We start from the raw sequence: 19,811 nt of genomic DNA on the forward strand, positions 1-19,811 counted from the left end.
TTGGTGATGTCTGGCCGCCTTCATGCTTTTCCTTGAGTTATAGTGATTCGGACGCGTCCATTTGTAATTTGAATGGCTTCCAGTGTCATTTATAACTGTCCCATATTTCTAAATATCATCACATTCTGCTTTTTAACGCAAATAGGTTGTGCTTTTTTACCTTTCATGTGTTACACATAGTTATATATATATATATATATATATATATATATATATATATATATATATATATATATATATATATATACACACACACACACACACACACACACATTCACAAAAAATATTTATTTCTATCCATAGATTTTGCTAAAAAAAAAAAAACTGACACCATAAGGTTACACGTGTTACTTCATACAATGCATTAGGCATTATTTACTTAGCTTGTTAAATTGTGATTCATTAATATTATACTTTTAAAAAAATGCTGAGTTGTTTTAAACCAGTGTTGGATTAAATAGACAACCCCAAAGGTTGTGGTAAAAAGAGTCATTTTTTAAAATGTTCATGTCAAATTCATGTTTGACCCGGCGTTGGGTTAAAAAAAAAATCTGCATTCAGCGTACATTCAGTATAGTCAAATGAATAGTTACGCTGTATCAACAAACTTAAATAAACGGAAAACACTTGTAAATCACTAAATACTGTTAATTAATACATTATATATAGACTACAGTTTTTTGTTTACACTATTATTATTAATATATTACACTTACATTACATTATTCCATGTATACAGCTTTTTACACGTTATTTTGTGAATTGCATGTTGACCTCTGCTCTGTCGGCTTTGGATGTTGAAAATTCACTGTACAGTTTAATAAAGACACTTTTATTGACATTTTAGTCGTTTGAAATAATATATTGTATAAGAAATAGCTACTATAGAGAGATACAAGTAAATAAATAACAGAAAATGCAGTTTATTACAAGGTTTTTGTGATGTAATATTCAATACCATGCAAGTCAGACAATATATCACCTTAAACTATTAAAGATAGTTATAAAGTTCGCTTTTTAAAACTTTTTCAAGGCTTATATATATATATATATATATATATATATATATATATATATATATATAACTTTATATATTATATTTATTTATTATATTTTATATTATTATATTTTTGTATATTATATATACTTTATTTATTCATTGATTTATTTATTTTCAAACTCATCCGACATATTCTGACTCGAAAAAACTGAAAATCCCTAATAAATTAATGCAATATCGCGAATGTCTATTAGAGATGTGCCGTTTTCCTGTCCGTCCATCTGCCTCCATCTCTGGCCAGTGTTCATACACCCTAAAAACAAAGTGCAGAACTAGCTCAGCATTCTCGCCCATGCAGACTCGTCTTGTTACTTGTCTAAAAAGGGACTTGAGCCCCTCGACGAGTTAGTTACAAAGAGCTTTTTAATCCGTCGCCTCATTTACATGGCCCAAGAATAGAGCCCTGAATATCTAATCTTCCGCATTTAGGGTCCTGTAATCCGCGCTCCCTCTCTCTCTGATGTTTTCTTCTCGCATTCCCCTATGAACAATTAACTTGTAATCTCTACAAACATACATTCAGCTGCTGCCTGTGAAAGGACCCGAGGGACCGCCTTTGTGCTTCAGTCGTGTCCAGCGCAGTTTTAGCATAGGGGCTGCTCCTGATGATGCTGGAGGAAATATTCTGCCATTTGTCTAGTTTATTTTATGAGATCATATTTCCTTGAGGAATTATCAGATCAGGTTAAATAGAGATTAGATCATTAAAACTACATTTTATTTATAATATACACTGTTTTGGGTCGCTCGTTCGAGCCTCGGCTGGGTCAGATGGTATTTCTGTGTGGAGTTTGCATGTTCTCCCAGTGTTCGCGCGGGTTTCCTCCGAGTGCTCATATTTCCCTCACAGTCCAAACACATGCGCTTTGAGTAAATTGGGTAAGATAAAAATGTAGTGTATGTGTGTGAATGAGTGTGCATGGATGTTAGTGATGGGTTGCAGTAAAACATATGCTGGATAAGTTGGCAGTTAATTCCGCTGTGGCGACCGCAGATTAATAAGAGACTAAGCCGAAAAGTAGGCTAAATGAATGAATGAATGAATGAATGAATGAATGAATATAGACTGTTTTGGTAAGACTTTACAATAAGGTTGCATTAGTTAATGCATTTACTAACATGAACAACAACGAACAATACAATTATTACAGTATTTGATCGTGCTAATTAACATTAGTTAATGATAATAGAGTTGTCCATTCATTTTAACCCACAGTGCATTAATAAGCATGATTACGAGTTTTAAAAATGTATTATTAAATGTTGTACTATGATTAATAAAAGTTTTTTTATTATCAATTCAACTAACATTAACTAATTAAACCTATTGTGAAGTGTGAGCAGCAATATTTCTATCTAATTATTTTGTATAATTAGCTTTTGCTATTTATATACTAACAATTATATTGTTTTGATATGTATTGCTGTAAATAAATATTATACGTGTAAAAACGTTTTAATTTGTCATTAAACTATCCTTATAGATCAGATACTCTTATTAAATTAATTTTGCTGTGTCACATTTCTCACCATCCCAGAATGATACGTGAAAATAAATGTTTGCTGCTATTATTATGATTATTTAAACCATATTTAATACAGATTTAGGTTCAAACGCTGAAACTAAGCGATATTTTTATTTCTTATCTTTCTGTTTGATTATTTCTAACTTATTTATTTATTATTCCGCGACGCGTATTTATTTTGAGAGGCCAAGGCAATAATTTTTGCCTGTGACGAATTGAATTCACATTTCATTCGAATTTTTTATAACAAATAAATATGGTAAAACACTATTAATTTTCTAGTTATTAATTTTTAATCTCTGGTTGCCATAATAGCCACCATATTCACCATGCGCGAACTCTTTCAATTCGCATTTTTAAATAAATGCACAAAGAAAATTAATTTTAACACGCACAGCACGTTACAAAATACACAAAACATAACATTTCATTTTTATAACAGTACGTTTTATTGAAATTTCATCCAGGAACACTGGGCAATAATAAATATCTCATTTGTCAACAAGAATGTACAAAAATAAAGACCACGGCAATCTCTCTGGAATAACAAAACTTTCCCAGGAAAAAAAAGGATCATGCTTACAGGTTTGTCTGAACAAGATGCCATGCTGAAGAATTTCAAATAAAGATACGACACAGAAATAACACGACTGAATTACTCAGGCTGACAATGGGTGAATAAAATAATCGATAATAATAATAATAACACTCTAGTGCGAACTAAATCCATAGTCGTACGGTTTTCATCTGAAATGTCATATTTCACAATCCTTGTTACAAGGAACACGTGGAATTCGTCTTTTCATGCCCTTCGAAGAAAAACGTGCAAATCACGTGATCAAGTTTCCTCATACGAGTTTAGCGCCAAAAACACAGGAGCTTCGGTCACACTTTACAATGAGGTTTCATCAGTTAATGTATTCATTAACATCAACTAAAAATTAACAGCATTTATTAATCACAGTTCAACATTAAAATAATGCTTGAAAGCACTGTAAATGATGCAATGACAAAAAGTCAAGACAGCCAACCATATTTTAATAAGCTAATCAGATTTCAACTATTTTTCAAGGTCTCCAAAGTTTAACTTAACATTAGTCAGTTTGAGTATTGTAAGTTAAACAATTAAATTTGATTCAACTAAAATTTGAAGTCAGCAATCTCTTTTTCACAGTATGCACTGTGTGCTAACATAAGTTCATTGCATTGCATTGCATCATCAACATTAACAATGCTGAATAAACCATGTAATTAATGTATAGTTCGTGTTAGTAGATACATTAACTAACATTGTAAAGCACTGGCTGAACTTCAGACATGTTTATCAGCGAATATCTGCTATTTTTCCGCGTACTCTCGTCAGGGGAGTGCTCGCGTTTCCAGGGCAGCTTCAAACACATATATTCACCTCCAAATAGACACTTTAATCTCTCATTTACAGTGAACGCGCGCGCTATTTACAGTAGAGGAGTCACCTTACAAAAGCAATCGATGAGATCCTTGTTACAAGGACGAACTTGTGAATTCGTAAGGTCTAAAACAGACACACAGACAGACAAAACAAACAGATCATGCAAAAGTCCAGTTCACTAGGCTGCACTGTAAAATAATATCCGTATATTAGCGGTTGCCCGTATTTTGTGATTCACGTTTTTATTTAATTGCTTATGGTTGTGAATTGCATTGTGTGGCCTCGATCAGTCTTCTTCCACTTTTAACCTTGCAAAAAGTTTGAAAAAGTGACTTTTATGATCACTTTTAATAGTTTAAAGTGACATTTCATCTGGGTTTGTGTTGCGCACCAATTACGCTATACAAAAACCTTGTAATAAACTACAATTTCTTTTATTTTACACACGTATTCCTCTCAATGTATGCATTATATTATTACAAACTACTAAAATGTCAATAAAAGTCACTTTGTAAAACTAGAGAGTGAAAATGGTCAGCATAAAAAAATCTCATGATGCAATTCACAACCGTAAATAAACCAAAAACGCGGACACTATATTAATTAACGGATACTTTTACAGTGCACACGCACGCAAACACACACAGTGATGTGTTCACTTCATCACTTCCTTGTTCTCTGTGGAGATCCTGCTCAGTCCGGTGGCGGTGATGGGCAGGTGTGGAGGCGGCGGGACCTGGCAGATCGTGCACGGGCACGGAAGACCCGCCCAGTGCTGGAAACTCCCGCCGAGCTGAAGCGGAGGAGTCGGGGTGCTCTTCATCAAAGTGTGCGGAGCCCTAATGGATGTAAGTCCAGGTAACGAAAGCGTAGAAGAGGTGGACCCGCTCAGCGCGCTCCCGAGGAGAGGATGATGCACCTGGTGCGCGGCGCCAGCCGAGTGCGCGCCGCCGTGGCTCACCGTCCCGCAGTGAAACGCAGAGTGGTGTCCGCCGTAAATCTCGCCCACCAACCGCTTCATCTCATCCAGCGAGCTCGTGAGCATCAGGATGTAATTTCTAGCCAGGAGAAGCGTCGCGATTTTGGAGAGCTTCCTCACGGAAGGCCCGTGCGCGTACGGCATGACCTCTCGGAGCCCGTCCATCGCCAAATTCAGGTCGTGCATGCGCTTGCGCTCCCTCCCGTTGATCTTGAGCCGCAGCTGCTGGATCTCCTGCTCGGTCACCTGCTTCTTCAGCTTGTACTTGCTGCCGCTGGGCGTCTTGGAGAGGTGCTCGCTGGCCATCTTCTGCAGCAGCTCGTTCTGGGTGGAGGACACGGAGTTTAGCAGGCCGTCCTGGTGGTGATGGTGGTGGTGATGGTGGTGGTACATCCCATCCATGTCTGGAGAGGAAGATCTGCTGGAGCTCGAGTCCGAATTCATTTTATGGATGCGCCTGGGTAGGAGGTTGCCTCTTTTTTCGGCTCGTTGTGTTTTTATTTGAAGTCACTCCTGCCGGATCACCTGATGTCTTCTCTCTCTCTCTCTCTCTTGTTGGTGTGTGTGTACGTCTCTCTCTCTCTCTCTCTCTGGTTAGTGTGTTTACAAGTCTCTCTTTCCTCCTCAGTGTGTGCGTAAGTTTCTTTTTTCCTCTTCGGTGTGCGCACAAGTCTCTCTCTCCTCCTCAGTGTGTGCACAAGTGTGTTTTTCCTCTTCAGAGTGTGTTCAAGTCTCTCTTGTTGGTGTGTATAAGTCTCTCTCCTCGTCAGTGTGCATAAATCTCTCTCTCCTCCTCAGTTTGTGTGTATAAGTCTCTCTCTCCTCAGTCTCTCTGTGTCGTCTCTTCACAGGACTCTGTATTTATACGGGATGAGGGGCCAAACAAAAGCAGCCCCTCTATTGATAACGGGCTTGTTAGGATGACGTGCCCATTATCCGCGGCGGCGCGCTTTGACTGTCCCATTGACCAGAGGAGCAGCTATTCATATTCATTGTGTGGACACCATGGGGAGACACTTCAGCCCCGCAGATTCTGCGCACACACCGGAGAAACCGACGCCGCACCGCGCATCACTCATGTCACACCGACTGCTGAGTTATTAGCAGTGTGTCGGCATGCGTTGTTAGTGGTGTTGAGGTAGACTCTATCATCAGATACACTCAAATGATGTTGACTGTAACGAGCTTAATGCGTTAACCAAAGGATCATGAGCGCTTTATTAAACAGATGAAAAACAATGCTTTTCAAAACTAGAACAGCAAAGTTGTGCAGATGAGTTATTATTATTATTATTATTATTAATATTTAAGTTATACTCTGTTTTCAGCTTCGTTCAAATGATGTTGATTGTAACGAGATACACGCGTTAATCAAATGATTGTAAGAGCTTTATTAAACAAAACAAATGCAATTTAAAATTAGAACATTAAAATTGTGCAGATGCGTTTTTATTATTATTATTATTATTTTATTTAAAAAATATTACTACTACTACTACTACTACTATTATCATTATTATTATTTATTTTTATTTATTATTATTATTTTTATTATTATTATTATTATTTTATATTATTTATTATTATTATTATTGTTGTTGTTATTTTTATTATTGTTATGATTATTATTATTATTATTATTATTATTATTATTATTATTATTATTATTATTATTGTGTTATACTCTATTATTGGCTTCATTCAAATGATGTTGATTGTAACGGAGCTTAATGCAGTGATCATAAACACTTTATTAGACATGAAAAACTATGCAAAATTAAACATTAAATTTTGTGCAGATGCATTATTATTATAATTATTGAGTTATACACACTCAAAAATAACATTTGCTGGTTATTTAACCTACTAATTTGATATCAATTGAACCAACATTGAATATATATATTTTGTTTGGGACAAGTTGGTAAGTTAACTTAATCAATTTAAGTTGGGAAAACATGAAGGAATTGTGTGGAACCCATATTTTACAGTGTACACTCAAAGAAATGATTGTTGCTGCTTGTTTAAAATGTGCTGAATCAACATGACTGTTTTATTTGGGGCACTTTTTGGGGAAATCAACCTAATTAAGTTCAATCCACTTAAATTTTTTAAAATGATTCAATTTACTTAATTGATTTGTGTTGGGACAACATGAAGGAATTGTGTGGAACCCTGCATTTATACAGCGTATTATTAGCTTCCTTCAATGTTGATTGTAACGAGCTTAATGCGTTAAATGATCAAAAACACTTTATTAGACAAGAAAATCAATGCAATTTAATAATTAAACATAAAATGTTGTGCAGATGAGTTATTATGGTTTTTATTATTGAGTTGTACACACTTTTCCTGGTTGTCCAAACTACTAATTTAATACAAATCGAACAAACATTGAATACATAATTTTTGTTTGGGACAACATAATTGTTTTAAGTTCACTCCACATAAATTTGTAAAAATAATTAATGTAGCTTAATCAATTTGAGTTGGGACAACATTAAGGGATTGTGTGGAACCCAGCATTTTTTTTAATTTACACACCAAAAAAAATTGTTGCTGCTTGTTTAAACAACTTATTTAAATTGAGCTGAATCAACATGATTGATTTATCGAGGGGCTTTTTGGGTTTTTAAATGATTCAATTTACTTAATCGATTTGTGTTGGGACAACATGGAGAGATTGTGTAAAACCCTGCATTTTGTTCAAATGGTGTTGATTGCAATGAGCCTAATGTGTTAAAGGATCATAAACTCTTTATTAGACAAGAAAAACAATGCAATTTAATAATTAAACATTAAACGGTGTGCAGATGCGTTATTATTCATTTTGAGTTATACACACTCAAAAATTACTTTTGCTGGTTTTCTAAACAAATTTCATATGAACTGAACCAACATTCAATTCATGATTTTAGTTTGGGACAAATTAATTGTTTTAAGTTCAATCCACTTAGGTACATTAGTAAAAATGATTAAGATAACTTAATAAATTTGAGTTAGGACAGCGTGAGGAATTGTGTGAAAGTCAGCATATTTTACATGCACACTCCAAAAATTATTGTTGCGACTTGTTCAAAATACTTGTTTAAAATGAGCTGAATCAACATGATTGTTTTATTAAGGGGAACTTTAGGGGGAAATCAACTTAAGTTAAGTCCACTTAAATTGTTAAAAATTATTATGTTAACTTAATAGATTTGAGTTGGGGCAACATGAAGGGATTGTGTGGAACCTGCATTTTGTACAGTGTGCTATCAGCTTTATTCAAATGATGTTGATTGTAGCGAGCTTAATTTAATAAATGATCATAAACACTTTATTAGATATGAAAAAAATGCAATTGAAAATTAAACATTCAATGTTATTATTATTGATTTATGCACACTCAAAACTTACTTTGCTGGTAATTTGATGTGAATTCAATATTTTGTTTGGCACTAATTGTTTTATGTTCAATCCATTTAAATTTGTAAAAAAAAAAAACAATTATGTTAACTTAATAGATTTAAGTTGGGACAGCATGAAGGACTTGTGCTGAACCCAGCATATTTTACATGTACACTCCAAAAATTATTGTTGTGTCTTGTACAAACTACTTATTTAAAATGAGCTAATTCAACATAGGTGTTTTATTGGGGGCACTTTTAGGGGAAATCAACTTAAGTTCAGTCCACTTTAATTTTTTTTAAATGATTTAATCTACTTAATTTCTGACAACATGAAGGAATTGTGTGGAACCTGCATTTTGTGCAGTGTATTATCAGATTCCTTCAAATGATGTTGATTGTAACTAGCTTAACCAATGATCACAAGCACCTCATTAGAAATAATATGTTATTTAAAAATAAAGCATTAAAAGTTATGCAGAGACATTTTAAAGCTCAACATTTTAAGTCACTTTTCAATACGATTTCATTGAAAAAAAAATATTTAAAGATGATTCCTTGGATTTACTCAATTTTTTTACGTTAAGTGGTTGTAAACAATTTATTTGGGCTGAATTTAAACAAACAAATTAAGTTGAACATTATTAAATTTAATTTGATTGTTCAAATTCAACACAAATAAATTGTTTGAAACAGTTCTGCATGCAACACTTTTTAATATGAACTAATAACAAACAATATCCATACAATACCTGTAACAATACAGCATTTGTTAATCACAGTTCAACATTTAATCATGTATTATTAAAACCCAGCTGTTAATATTAAATGCACTGCGAGTTAACAATAACTATGAGCAACTTTATTTTCACACATTCTCAATGATGATTAAATACTGTAATAAGTGTGTTGTTCATTGTTTGTTCATAACTAAAATGAAGGAATACAACCATATTAAAATGTGTTAGCAAATTATAGCCCCTAAAAGTGAAATTTTAACAATAATCTGAAGGACGAATCAGAGTTAAAAAGAAAAGTTTTAAAATGGTGAATATGTTTAAGTAATGCAAATGTTTATGGACTAAATATTATAATATTAAGATTAAATGCATTGCACTCGTCATATAATGCTTGTTCGTTCCTTTTTATTTCTATTCATTTCCCAGGTGTAAAATAACTAAAGGGAACATATTCGGTATGTCAATGCAGATATATTTCTTTCTGTAATAGTTAACATTCTGTAGTAATAATAATAATAATAATAATAATAATAATAATAAACATTAAATGATAATAATCTTGTACATTATTTAGCTATAAAGTAAACTGTCATTTCATTATGAAAATAAATCACTATATTTATAATAATACAAAAATGTAGAATAAATATTGGTCATAATTAATATAAACAGCTGATGACCCAACAATAAGAGGCATAATAATGATTATTATGAGCATATATTTCATAATAATATCAAATATTATCATATTTATTCATGCTCATTTACTTAAACACATCTAAAGACACATTTATGCATTACAAATAAAGATAATTGTGATTATTAAATGTTTTTTGTCAATAAATTATGTTTTCAGAAGGAGGTGTATAAATGCCAACATCACTGAGATGACAAATAAATGCAAGTGTGTATTGAATCTGCTATAATACACTGGTATATTTACTTTTCTGAAGCGCAACATTGTTCAAAAATATATATCTTAATAAGAAATGCAGTATATCTAGTTTTACCATGGTGTAGCTATAAACCTTACAAATCCAAGTGCATGAGGAAATGACAGGGTGGCCACCAGAACAAGCAAAGTATGAAATATCTAAAGTGTCCTGCAGTATTGTAAAGTTCCCAGGATGAAACCAGTCTGCCCGTCGCTGCTTTTTCCACACACAGCCATAAAATCCCCTCATAAAAAGAGTGAAGACATGAATTCACTGCGCCACAGAGGAAGCTGAAAAGGGGATCGCTCCTCATAAAGGTGCTGCAATGCAAAGAAAAGCTCGGGACTGCTTTGCTCTCTCTTGGTGGCATTTGAAAGTGTAAAGCTTTGAATACCAATTGCTTGAACTGGACATATGTGAGTCCTTTTTAATCCTACTAATCCTGTCTCCAAGTGTTTCTTTGTCTGTGGGGGCGACCGCATAGATCTAAGTGAAAGTGTTCCTAATCCGGCCAATGTGGAAAAATGGCTCAGTGTGTGTGTTTGTGTGTGTGTGTGTGTGTGTGTGTGTGTGTGTGTGTGTGTGTGTGTGTGTGTGTGTGTGTGTGTGTGTGTGTGTGTGCAGGGGAGATCGAGCTGGAGAGACAGACTGAGAGAGAGAGACATTATTTTATATTATTAGAGTGATTATATATCATTATATCATTGTTGTTTTCATCAATATTGTCACTACTATTATTTATATTGACTTTTTGTTCCCCCTGTGCACTTTAGCAACATGTACCCATGTATGTCATGCTAATAAAGTGAATTGAATTCTGAGAGAAAATAAATGTGCAGTTTATTCTGATTTATTATTATCATTATTATTATTATTATTTTATTATTATTTTATTATTATCATTATTATTATTATTATTATTATTATTATTATTATTATTCATTTTCCTTCGGCTTAGTCCCTTTATTCTTTAGCGGTCGCCACAGCAGAATGAACCGCCAACTATTCCAGCATATGTTTTACGCAGCGGATCCCTTTCAACAGCAACCCAGTTCTGGGAAACACCCATACACTCTCACATTCTTACACACACACACACTCATACACTACGGCCAATTTAGTTAATCAATTCCCATATAGTACATGTGTTTGGACTGTGGGGGAAACCGGAGCACCCGGAGGAAACCCATGCCAACACCGGGAGAACATGCAAACTCCACACAGAAACGCCAACTGACCCATCCGAGGCTTGTAGCAGCGACCCGGTTTTCTCTCGGTTTCCCCCACAGTCCAAACACATGCGCTATAGGAGAATTAGGTAGACTAAACTGTCCGTAGAGCATGTGTGTGAATGCAAAATGTATGGGTGTTTCCCAGTGTTGGGTTGCAGCCTCTGCGTAAAACATATGCTGGATAATTTGGCGGTTCATTCCACTGTGGCGACCCCAGATTAAAGGGACTAAGCCAAAGGAAAATGAATGAATGAATGTTCATTAGTTTGATTCATTTTACCACCAAAGAAAATAAACTGCCTATATTTTTGTGAAACGCAAAATACGTTGCTCCAGAAACATTGCATTGCACTTTGCAGATGACAAATCCACTAGAGGGCGCTGAAAAGACAATGAATGTTTGAATGAATAATAAATAAATTTTTTAAATTAATAAAAAGATTGTTCTAATATGAATCCTAAAATGTTAAATCTTTAATATATTGTTTATTATCATTATTTTGTTATTAGAATTTGTATTTTTGATACTTTTTAATCCCTTGTACTGTGTTATTTGTGTTCATACGTTACATTTAATGTAAACATTTTGTAAACATAACTTTTGTCGTGCCAAGAGAGAGACTAAGGGCATACTCGCACTATGCTATCCGAACCATGCCCAGGCCCGTTTCCCGGATCGTTTGAGAAGTGTGAGTGCTCCGAGTTCACTTGGCCAGCCCTGGCCCGGTTGAAAGAGGTTTGCTAGAGTGTGGTGCACTTGGGCTTCGGCACGGTACGCTTGTGTGTGAGTGCAAAACGCACCTAAGCCCGAAACTGAAAGCGAGACGTGACTTTTAAGGGGCTGTTTCATATGGATTTATTAATTATTCTTACTGTTCAGTGAACGCAAACTCCCGTAGTTTATTAAATACACAAACCCCTCACTGCACGACAGCTGCACCTTCAGCAGACCTCCTAATTCCTGCAGCACACGGGCTTTATGGTTGTTTATGATTGTCTAAAGTGGCGGATCTGTTCGGCGAATTATTTGACTGCATGTCACTGCTTATCAAACAACTTAAACAATATAATTAGAGAAATCTCCACTGTACTGAGCGAGGTCGCTTCCTTACTAAACAGCTCATCATCAGTGATGTAAGCATGCTCAGGCCTGAATGTAATGTGAGTGCGGGCCATCGGGGGAGACGGGAGAGGGGACAAGCGTGCTTTAGCCCGGTTCAAGGCAACTGTACATAATGCGAGTACACCCTAAGAGCAAGAGAAGGAAAGATACAGAGCGAGTGTGTGTGTGTGTGTGTGTGTGTGAGAGAGAGAGATATTGGGAGAAGTGGCGGGGGTCTCATTTACTCACTGCTGCTCTGGGAAGGAAACCCAAACAGCAGGATCCCTTTTACACACACACACACACACTCAAGCTGAAGGACACACACTCCCATTTAGCCAATTCCCAGTTCAACACCAAATATACACACATTCATTCACTCATTTTCCTTCAGCTTAGTCTCTTATTTATTAGAGGTCGCCACAGCGGAATAAACCGCCAACTATTCCAGCATATGTTTTACACAGCGGATGCCCTTCCAGCTGCAACTAAGTACTAGGAAACACCCATACACACTTACACACACACACACTCATACACTACGGCCAATTTAGTTAATCTGTTCCCCTATAGCGCATGTGTTTGGAAACCGGAGCACCCAGAGGAAACCCACATCAACAAGGGGAGAACATGCAAACTCCACACAGAAACACCAACTGATCTAACCGGGACTCGAATTAGCGACCTTCTTGCTGTGAGGTCACAGTGCTAACCAATGAGCCACCATGCCACCTTTATTTATTTATTTTTTTATTTTTTTATTTATTTACTTATTTATTTATTTATTTATTTCAAGATGTTTCCAGTTGTTCAGTGCCTCTGATATTTTTTGCATATCTACAAATGCAGTAATTTCACTGCATTAGACGACACAATGTCAAACCAAATGGCATCAGAGAAAAATTCTGACTCACTTCTGAAAAGTGAAAACACCAGACAACTGCTTGTTTTATTTGTACTGTATATGCAACATGCTGTGTAATTCATTCATTCATTCATTCATTCATTCATTCATTCTCCTTCAGCTTACTCCCTTCTTTATCTGGGGTCGCCACAGCAGAATGAACTGCCAATTATTCCAGCATATCTTTTATACAGTGGATGCCCTTCCACCATACTGTATAATGCAACTCAGGCTCATTCTGGAAATATACCACTATATACATTTCTGGAGAGCGCCAAATATGTCCCAGGAGATACGTTTTTGTTTTCGTGAATCCACCAGAGGCCGCTGTGCACACTTATTGAGATCTCAAATTTCTCTTGCAAGTGCCATTTGCGCCTGCCTTTTCACATATATCCACCAGAGGCCACTGTCGACTGACTGACTGACTGACCAATCCCCCCACCCTCCTTCTTCCCGAAACCCAACCAATAGTGTTTTCAAATGCAATCCAGAAAAAGAAAAGCCCTCGTCTGATTTTTACTATGTTTTCAAATCCTACCACTTTCTAAACTTGTTGTTTATTTGTTTTAGTTTTTTAGCTTGTATTTTTGTCTTACCTGTTTTCTGGAACGGTTCTTCGCCAGACACGAACCTCGTCATCATGGTCAACTCCTTTCTGCGTTTCAAGTCTGCCGATGTACATGGCAACAGTGGAAAAGCCGTCCATACGAAGTTAAGCGGTCAGCTGGTAAGCAAGAAAAGAAACAGACAATGGTATCAGGATGCAGCCTTTATGATGCAAGCTGAGACTGCATATCTCAATGGCAGACACAATGCACTCAATGGAGCTATTGACATCACTGTAATGGGTAGGGTAAGGGGTGAGGTTAGGTGAGCCCATTCAAAAGCATTGCATGCAGCTTAGATTGCATCTGCACCGAGTCTGCAGCTAGACCCCCTTTTGAAAAAGTAGCCATCGATGATTCTACATGTAGAGGATGAGGTTTTGTTTACATTTCTACAGTTGCTTTAAAAGTATTTGCATATTGATACGTAAAGAAATTTTACTATATTAGATAACAAAATATCAAAGAAAGTGGCATCAGAAAATCAACAAATAAATAAAAATAAAGATCTTTACTTATTTTTCTCACCATCTTTTTAAAATCACCAGCCAAATGGCAAATTAATTTGTAGTAAGTATTTAGGTTGTAACTTCCGATGAGAGCATGCAATTAAATCAGAGCTGTGGTGTGACAGCTTTTTTATTTCTTTAATAAACAAATTAATAAAAATAGAGAAAATAATGAGTTAATAACAACAAAGTGTCATCAGAAAATAAACAAATTAATAAAAATAGAGAAAATAATGAGTTAATAACAACAAAGTGTCATCAGAAAATAAACAAATTAATAAAAATAAAGAAAATAAAGAGTTAATAACAACAAAGTGTCATCAGAAAATAAACAAATTAATAAAAATAGAGAAAATAATGAGTTAATAACAACAAAGTGTCATCAAAAAATAAACAAATTAATAAAAAGAGAAAAAATAGTTTTTTTTTCTTATTTTTCTGACCATCTTTTTAAAATATCCAGCCAAATGGCAAATTAATTTGTAGAAAGTATTTAGGTTGTAACTTCTGATGAGAGTTTGCAATTAAATCAGAGCTGTGACAGCTTTTTTATTTCTGTCCCTTTTTTACCAATTTGAAAAAATCTCTCCCCTTTTTAATAAAAACAAGTAAATCAGTGTCACAAAAGTTCAATTCAATCCTACTCCGGCTTCCAAAAAATATTTGTACAATTAAAAAATAATAACAAACCAACTGGAATCTGCAAACAAATGCTATTGAAGTTTCTGAACACTTGATTTCTTTTTCGCAATCATTAACCAGCCTGTAGTAGAAGGGAAATGCTTCATCCATCACTTAGATTTTTTTAAATATTACAAATATCACTAATGAAAAACTCCTGTGGCCTCACAGCAAGAAGGTTTCTGGTTTGAGTCCCAGCTCAGTTGGGATTTCTGTGTGGAGTTTGCATGTTTTTCCCGTGTTGGCGTGGGTTTCCTCCGGGTGCTCCGGTTTCCCCTATGGTCCAAAGACAGGTGGAACAGGTGAATTGGGAAGGTTAAATTATCTGTGTGTGAATGAGTGTGTATGGATGTTTCCCTAGTGTTGGGTTGCAGCTGGAAGGGCATCCGCTAAGTAAAACATATGCAAGATAAGTTGGCGGTTCATTCCACTGTGGCGACCGCAGATTAATAAAGGGACTAAGCTGAAAATTAATGAATGATTGCACAAATGTATTTGTGGTCCCCTCCCATTCACTGCGCTCTAACTGTGATGACTTCTGCTGCTGAAAAACTCTGTTGCTGTGTCCCAATTTGCATAATATCCTTCTTAATTAGTATTCAAAAATGAAATTAGTGTCCCAAACCATAGTATGTTGAAAAGAGTATGCCAAAGGTTCCCGGATGTTTGACTATTTCTGGCAAATATGTGAAGTGTAGAAACATCCATACTCTAATCCAGGGATGTCAAACTCAATTCCTGGAGGGCCGCAGCCCTGCACAGTTTAGTTCCAACCCGGGCCGAAGCAAGCTGAACTGCCGCTCTAGGCAAAGGATGGTTATGCCGCCCTCAACCCTAAAGTAAAAGCGGGTTGGGGGGGTTGATGTCAAGGAAGCTGTCGCGGACACCACCCTCTCTATTTTGCCGCCCTACACGTGGATATAACTGAGGGCGCAGGTGCTGAGGGTAGTGTCGCGAACGCTGCCCTAGACGCGGATATAACTGAGGGCGCGGGTGCAGAGGGTAGTGTCGCGAATGCCGCCCTAGCTCCGGATATAACTGAGGGCGCGGGTGGTGAGGGTAGTGTCGCGGACGCCGCCCTAGACGCGGATATAACTGAGGGCGCGAGAGGTGAGGGTAGTATCGGTGACGCCGCCCTCTCTATTCTTCCACTCTATAGGCGGCCGCCTAGGTCGCCTCTATGGACGCACCGGCCCTGGTTCCAACCCTAATTAAACACACCTGATCAAACTAATTGAGTCCTTCAGGCTTGTTTGAAACCTACAGGTAAGTGTGTTGGAGCATACCAAACATATGCTGGAATTGTTGGCGGTTCATTCCGCGGTGGTCACCCCTGATGAATAAGGGACTTAGCCGAAAGAAAATAAACGAATGAGTGGGCTAAATTATCGTGAAAGCAACACAATTATATTTTCAAGCACTTCCAAGTACTTTATCCGAAATCGAGACAATTTACTAACCTTAAAAACAATGGATTAAAAATCAAGGAGTGTACGAATTTAGTCTTTAACTGTATGTATGAGGTTTTCATTCTCTACACATGAATCTCCATCACTCGTGAGTTACTGAACCGCTGCATAAACATTTGCACTTTTTGATGAGCTGGTTGAAACAGAACCTGTTTAATCTCGGAAACCAAATAGGACGAATGAAATCAGATTTGAAAGAGAGCATTTTGTAAGTCTGCACAATTCTGCTCATTTCAGAACGAGGAAAGTTTTGGTGCTTTTTTGTCGCTGCCATAGGGTTTCTGAGAGAAAGATATCAATGCAACTTTGAATCCCTTGATTCTATATTCTGTTATCTTACAAGTAAACAAACCTTGAAATTAGAGAAGTCTAATTATCATCGAGATCAAACGATTAAAGCTAATTAAAGAGCTTGTAAGAAGCAGTACAATGAGTGTGAGGTTTCTAATTAATATTTTCAGGGTTATTTTCCTCAAAGAGGACATTTGCATTCATTAGTCAAAACCAGAGGAATTAACATTTCAGTGCAAGAAAAAAATTACACCTTTATGTCTGCCTTTAAATTGAGCTGAAACTGCTCCTGCAACAAGTATAGTTTATTTTCAAAGCTGTCATTCGGTGTGTCAGATATACCTTTGAAGGATCAAATAAATAGCATAACTCACAGATTGTTATGTTAGAGAGGTGTTACATGTTAAAATCTGATCTTCAATATGAGCTTCATTCATTTATTGCGTTATTATTAGGTTACAAGTCTGAGACAGGAGATGGATAAATATAAAGTCTCAGGAAATGCATTGTTTACAGCCCTAAACTGAGCGTCCTTTTTGATTCTGCATATAAACATACAGTAAATATTTAAATTTAACCAACGTAGGCTCATTCTGAAAAAGTAGCCCTGTATACATTTCCGGAGAGCACAAATTATGTAGCCTGAAGTACGTATGGCTGCATTTCATCTTTAAAAATTAACCCTACGGGACGGTATGATGGTGTGCCTGTTTGCGATACCAGCTGACCGGTTACCTCTGTATGAGCGGCTTCTCGCTGTTTGTCCAGTGGCTCGCCATGTACGTCAGCGGCCTTGAGATGCAGAGAGGGGTTGAAAATGTGGTAAAATCTGAAAATGTGGTAAAAATCAGGCGAGGGCTTTCCTTTTTCTGGATTGCTATTTAAAACAGTATCGGTTGAGTTCAGGGAAGGAAGAGGGTGGGTCAGTCCATTTGTTAGTCAGTCAGTCAGTCAGTCGACAGCGGCCTCTAGTGGATTTCCTCAAGAGCAGCAGGTGTGGATGGCATTCGCGAGAGAAATTTTAGATCTGAAAAGGCGTACACATCAGCCTCTGGTTGATTAGTGAAAACAAAACATAGCTCCTGTATTTAGCGCTCTCCAGAAATGTGTACAGGGGTACATTTTCAGAATAAGCCTGGGTTGAAATTAACAATTGACATTATAACATATTAACTTGTGCTGTTTTCATCAACTTCCATATATGAATTAAATATATATATTTGTAAAACAATGCTAGTGTATATATAATATCAAAAATGAACAACAAATATGATCAATATATAGTTTAAGCATCCAAACAAAAAAAGATTGTCCTTTACATTAAAATGTGGTAATTTTTCCTAAGCGAAACAAAAGTAACAAGAGAGTCAAAATATATAACTTTATAATAAAATTAAAATATGTAATTTAATGACTAACTTAAGGATTACAGTTTGCTCCCAATATACTTATTGTCATATGAAAGCTCCATACATTTGCCACCTTCCTCAAACCACCAGATTTGATCCATTTGTTAACAAGAAGTTTTTAATCATTTGAAATACGATTACCTTTAATAATCACTTTATGCTTTATTAAAAAGTATGAGTGCGGAAATCCACAGATTTTTAGGCCATCATTACGTTAATTTATTTACTTACGTAATTTATCATCTGTAAACATATATTTATTCAGTCTTTAAATTATTTTCAGCATTATAGATGACTAATATGCAAATGTTTATATTTATTTATTAACAGAACAGTTGGTCAAGTAAACTTCTTGTTTAAGTTGTTAGTTAATCCCAAAACTTGTGCACTATAAAAATATCCATAAATTAGCAGTTTTTAGTTTTTTTTTTTTTAATGATTCATGTCCTATTTTTTCCTCCCTTATTTATACTTTTGAGTTGCATTATGAGATCTTGATTTTTCTTTCAACAACTTTCAATCTTGAAAAATGTGACAAAGTGAACATTTGTAGTAGTTTGCAGCGCTATATTGCCTGGTTTGGTGCTGTATATTAAGCTACAAACACCTTGTAATAAACCACCAGTACATTTTCTAGTATTTTACAGACTTGTTTCTCTAGATATAAGCTATTACTTATACATTATATTATTTCAAACTACACTGAAAAAAGGACGTCTGCAAAATAGTTGCAAACAATTTAAATGTGTTGAATTTAAACAAACAAATTAAATTTATTCATTCATTCATTTTCTTGTCGGCTTAGTCCCTTTATTAATCCGGGGTCGCCACAGCGGAATGAACCGCTAACTTATCCAGCAAGTTTTTACGCAGCGGATGCCCTTCCAGCCGCAACCCATCTCTGGGAAACATCCACACACACGTTCACACACATACACTACGGACAATTTAGCCCACCCAATTTACCTGTACCGCATGTCTTTGTGTTTTTGGACTGTGGGGGAAACCAGAGCACCCGGAGGAAACCCACGCGAAGACAGGGAGAACATGCAAACTCCACACAGAAACGCCAACTGAGCAGAGGTTCGAACCAGCGACCCAGCGACCTTCTTGCTGTAAGGTGACAGCACTACCTACTGCTCCACTGCCTCGCCAAATTAAATTTAGTAATATTTAATTTGTTTGTTTCAATTTAGCCCAAATCAATTGTTTACAAGTTACCTTAAATACATTTGTAAATCCAAGGAATCATCTTTGAATAATTTTTTTCAGTGTACTAAAATGTCTACAAAAGTCACTGTTAAACTGTAGAGTTGAATTTTTAACATCAAGAGTCGAAAGAGTAGAGATTAACATCCCATAATGCAAAGAAACAAACACAAAATATAGAAGCTGTTAATTAACAAATATTGTTTACAGTGTGGATGACCAAAAAGATGAAGTTTGCTGTTTGTTCATTCATTCATTTTCTTTTTGGCTTAGTCCTTTTATTAATCTGGGGTCGCCACAGCGGAATGAACCGCCAACTTATCCAGCACATGTTTTACGCAGCGGATGGCCTTCCAG

General features: G+C 35.9%; 2 protein-coding genes and 1 long non-coding RNA gene across 4 annotated transcripts in view; 1 reads left to right on the forward strand and 2 right to left on the reverse strand.

The window, feature by feature from the left end:
• tnfaip3 (tumor necrosis factor, alpha-induced protein 3) overlaps nucleotides 1–19,811 on the forward strand; it is a 254,770-nt gene that overhangs the window by 121,209 nt on the left and 113,750 nt on the right. The window lies entirely within an intron of this gene.
• LOC141377092 (uncharacterized) overlaps nucleotides 1–19,811 on the reverse strand; it is a 69,831-nt gene that overhangs the window by 31,256 nt on the left and 18,764 nt on the right. For both annotated transcript variants that reach the window (XR_015505663.1, XR_015505662.1), the window contains one exon: nucleotides 13,878–14,005. This is a non-coding gene — a long non-coding RNA (uncharacterized LOC141377092). The remainder of the gene's footprint in view (nucleotides 1–13,877; nucleotides 14,006–19,811) is intronic.
• olig3 (oligodendrocyte transcription factor 3) lies at nucleotides 3,012–5,812 on the reverse strand. Its single transcript, NM_001110393.2, has one exon. It carries the CDS (start codon nucleotides 5,418–5,420, stop codon nucleotides 4,653–4,655), a length of 768 nt encoding a protein of 255 aa, NP_001103863.1. The 5' UTR covers nucleotides 5,421–5,812; the 3' UTR covers nucleotides 3,012–4,652.

This window comes from Danio rerio, chromosome 13 (genome assembly GCF_052040795.2).
Source record: "Danio rerio strain M-AB ecotype USA chromosome 13, GRCz13ab, whole genome shotgun sequence".
Taxonomy (NCBI): domain Eukaryota; kingdom Metazoa; phylum Chordata; class Actinopteri; order Cypriniformes; family Danionidae; genus Danio; species Danio rerio.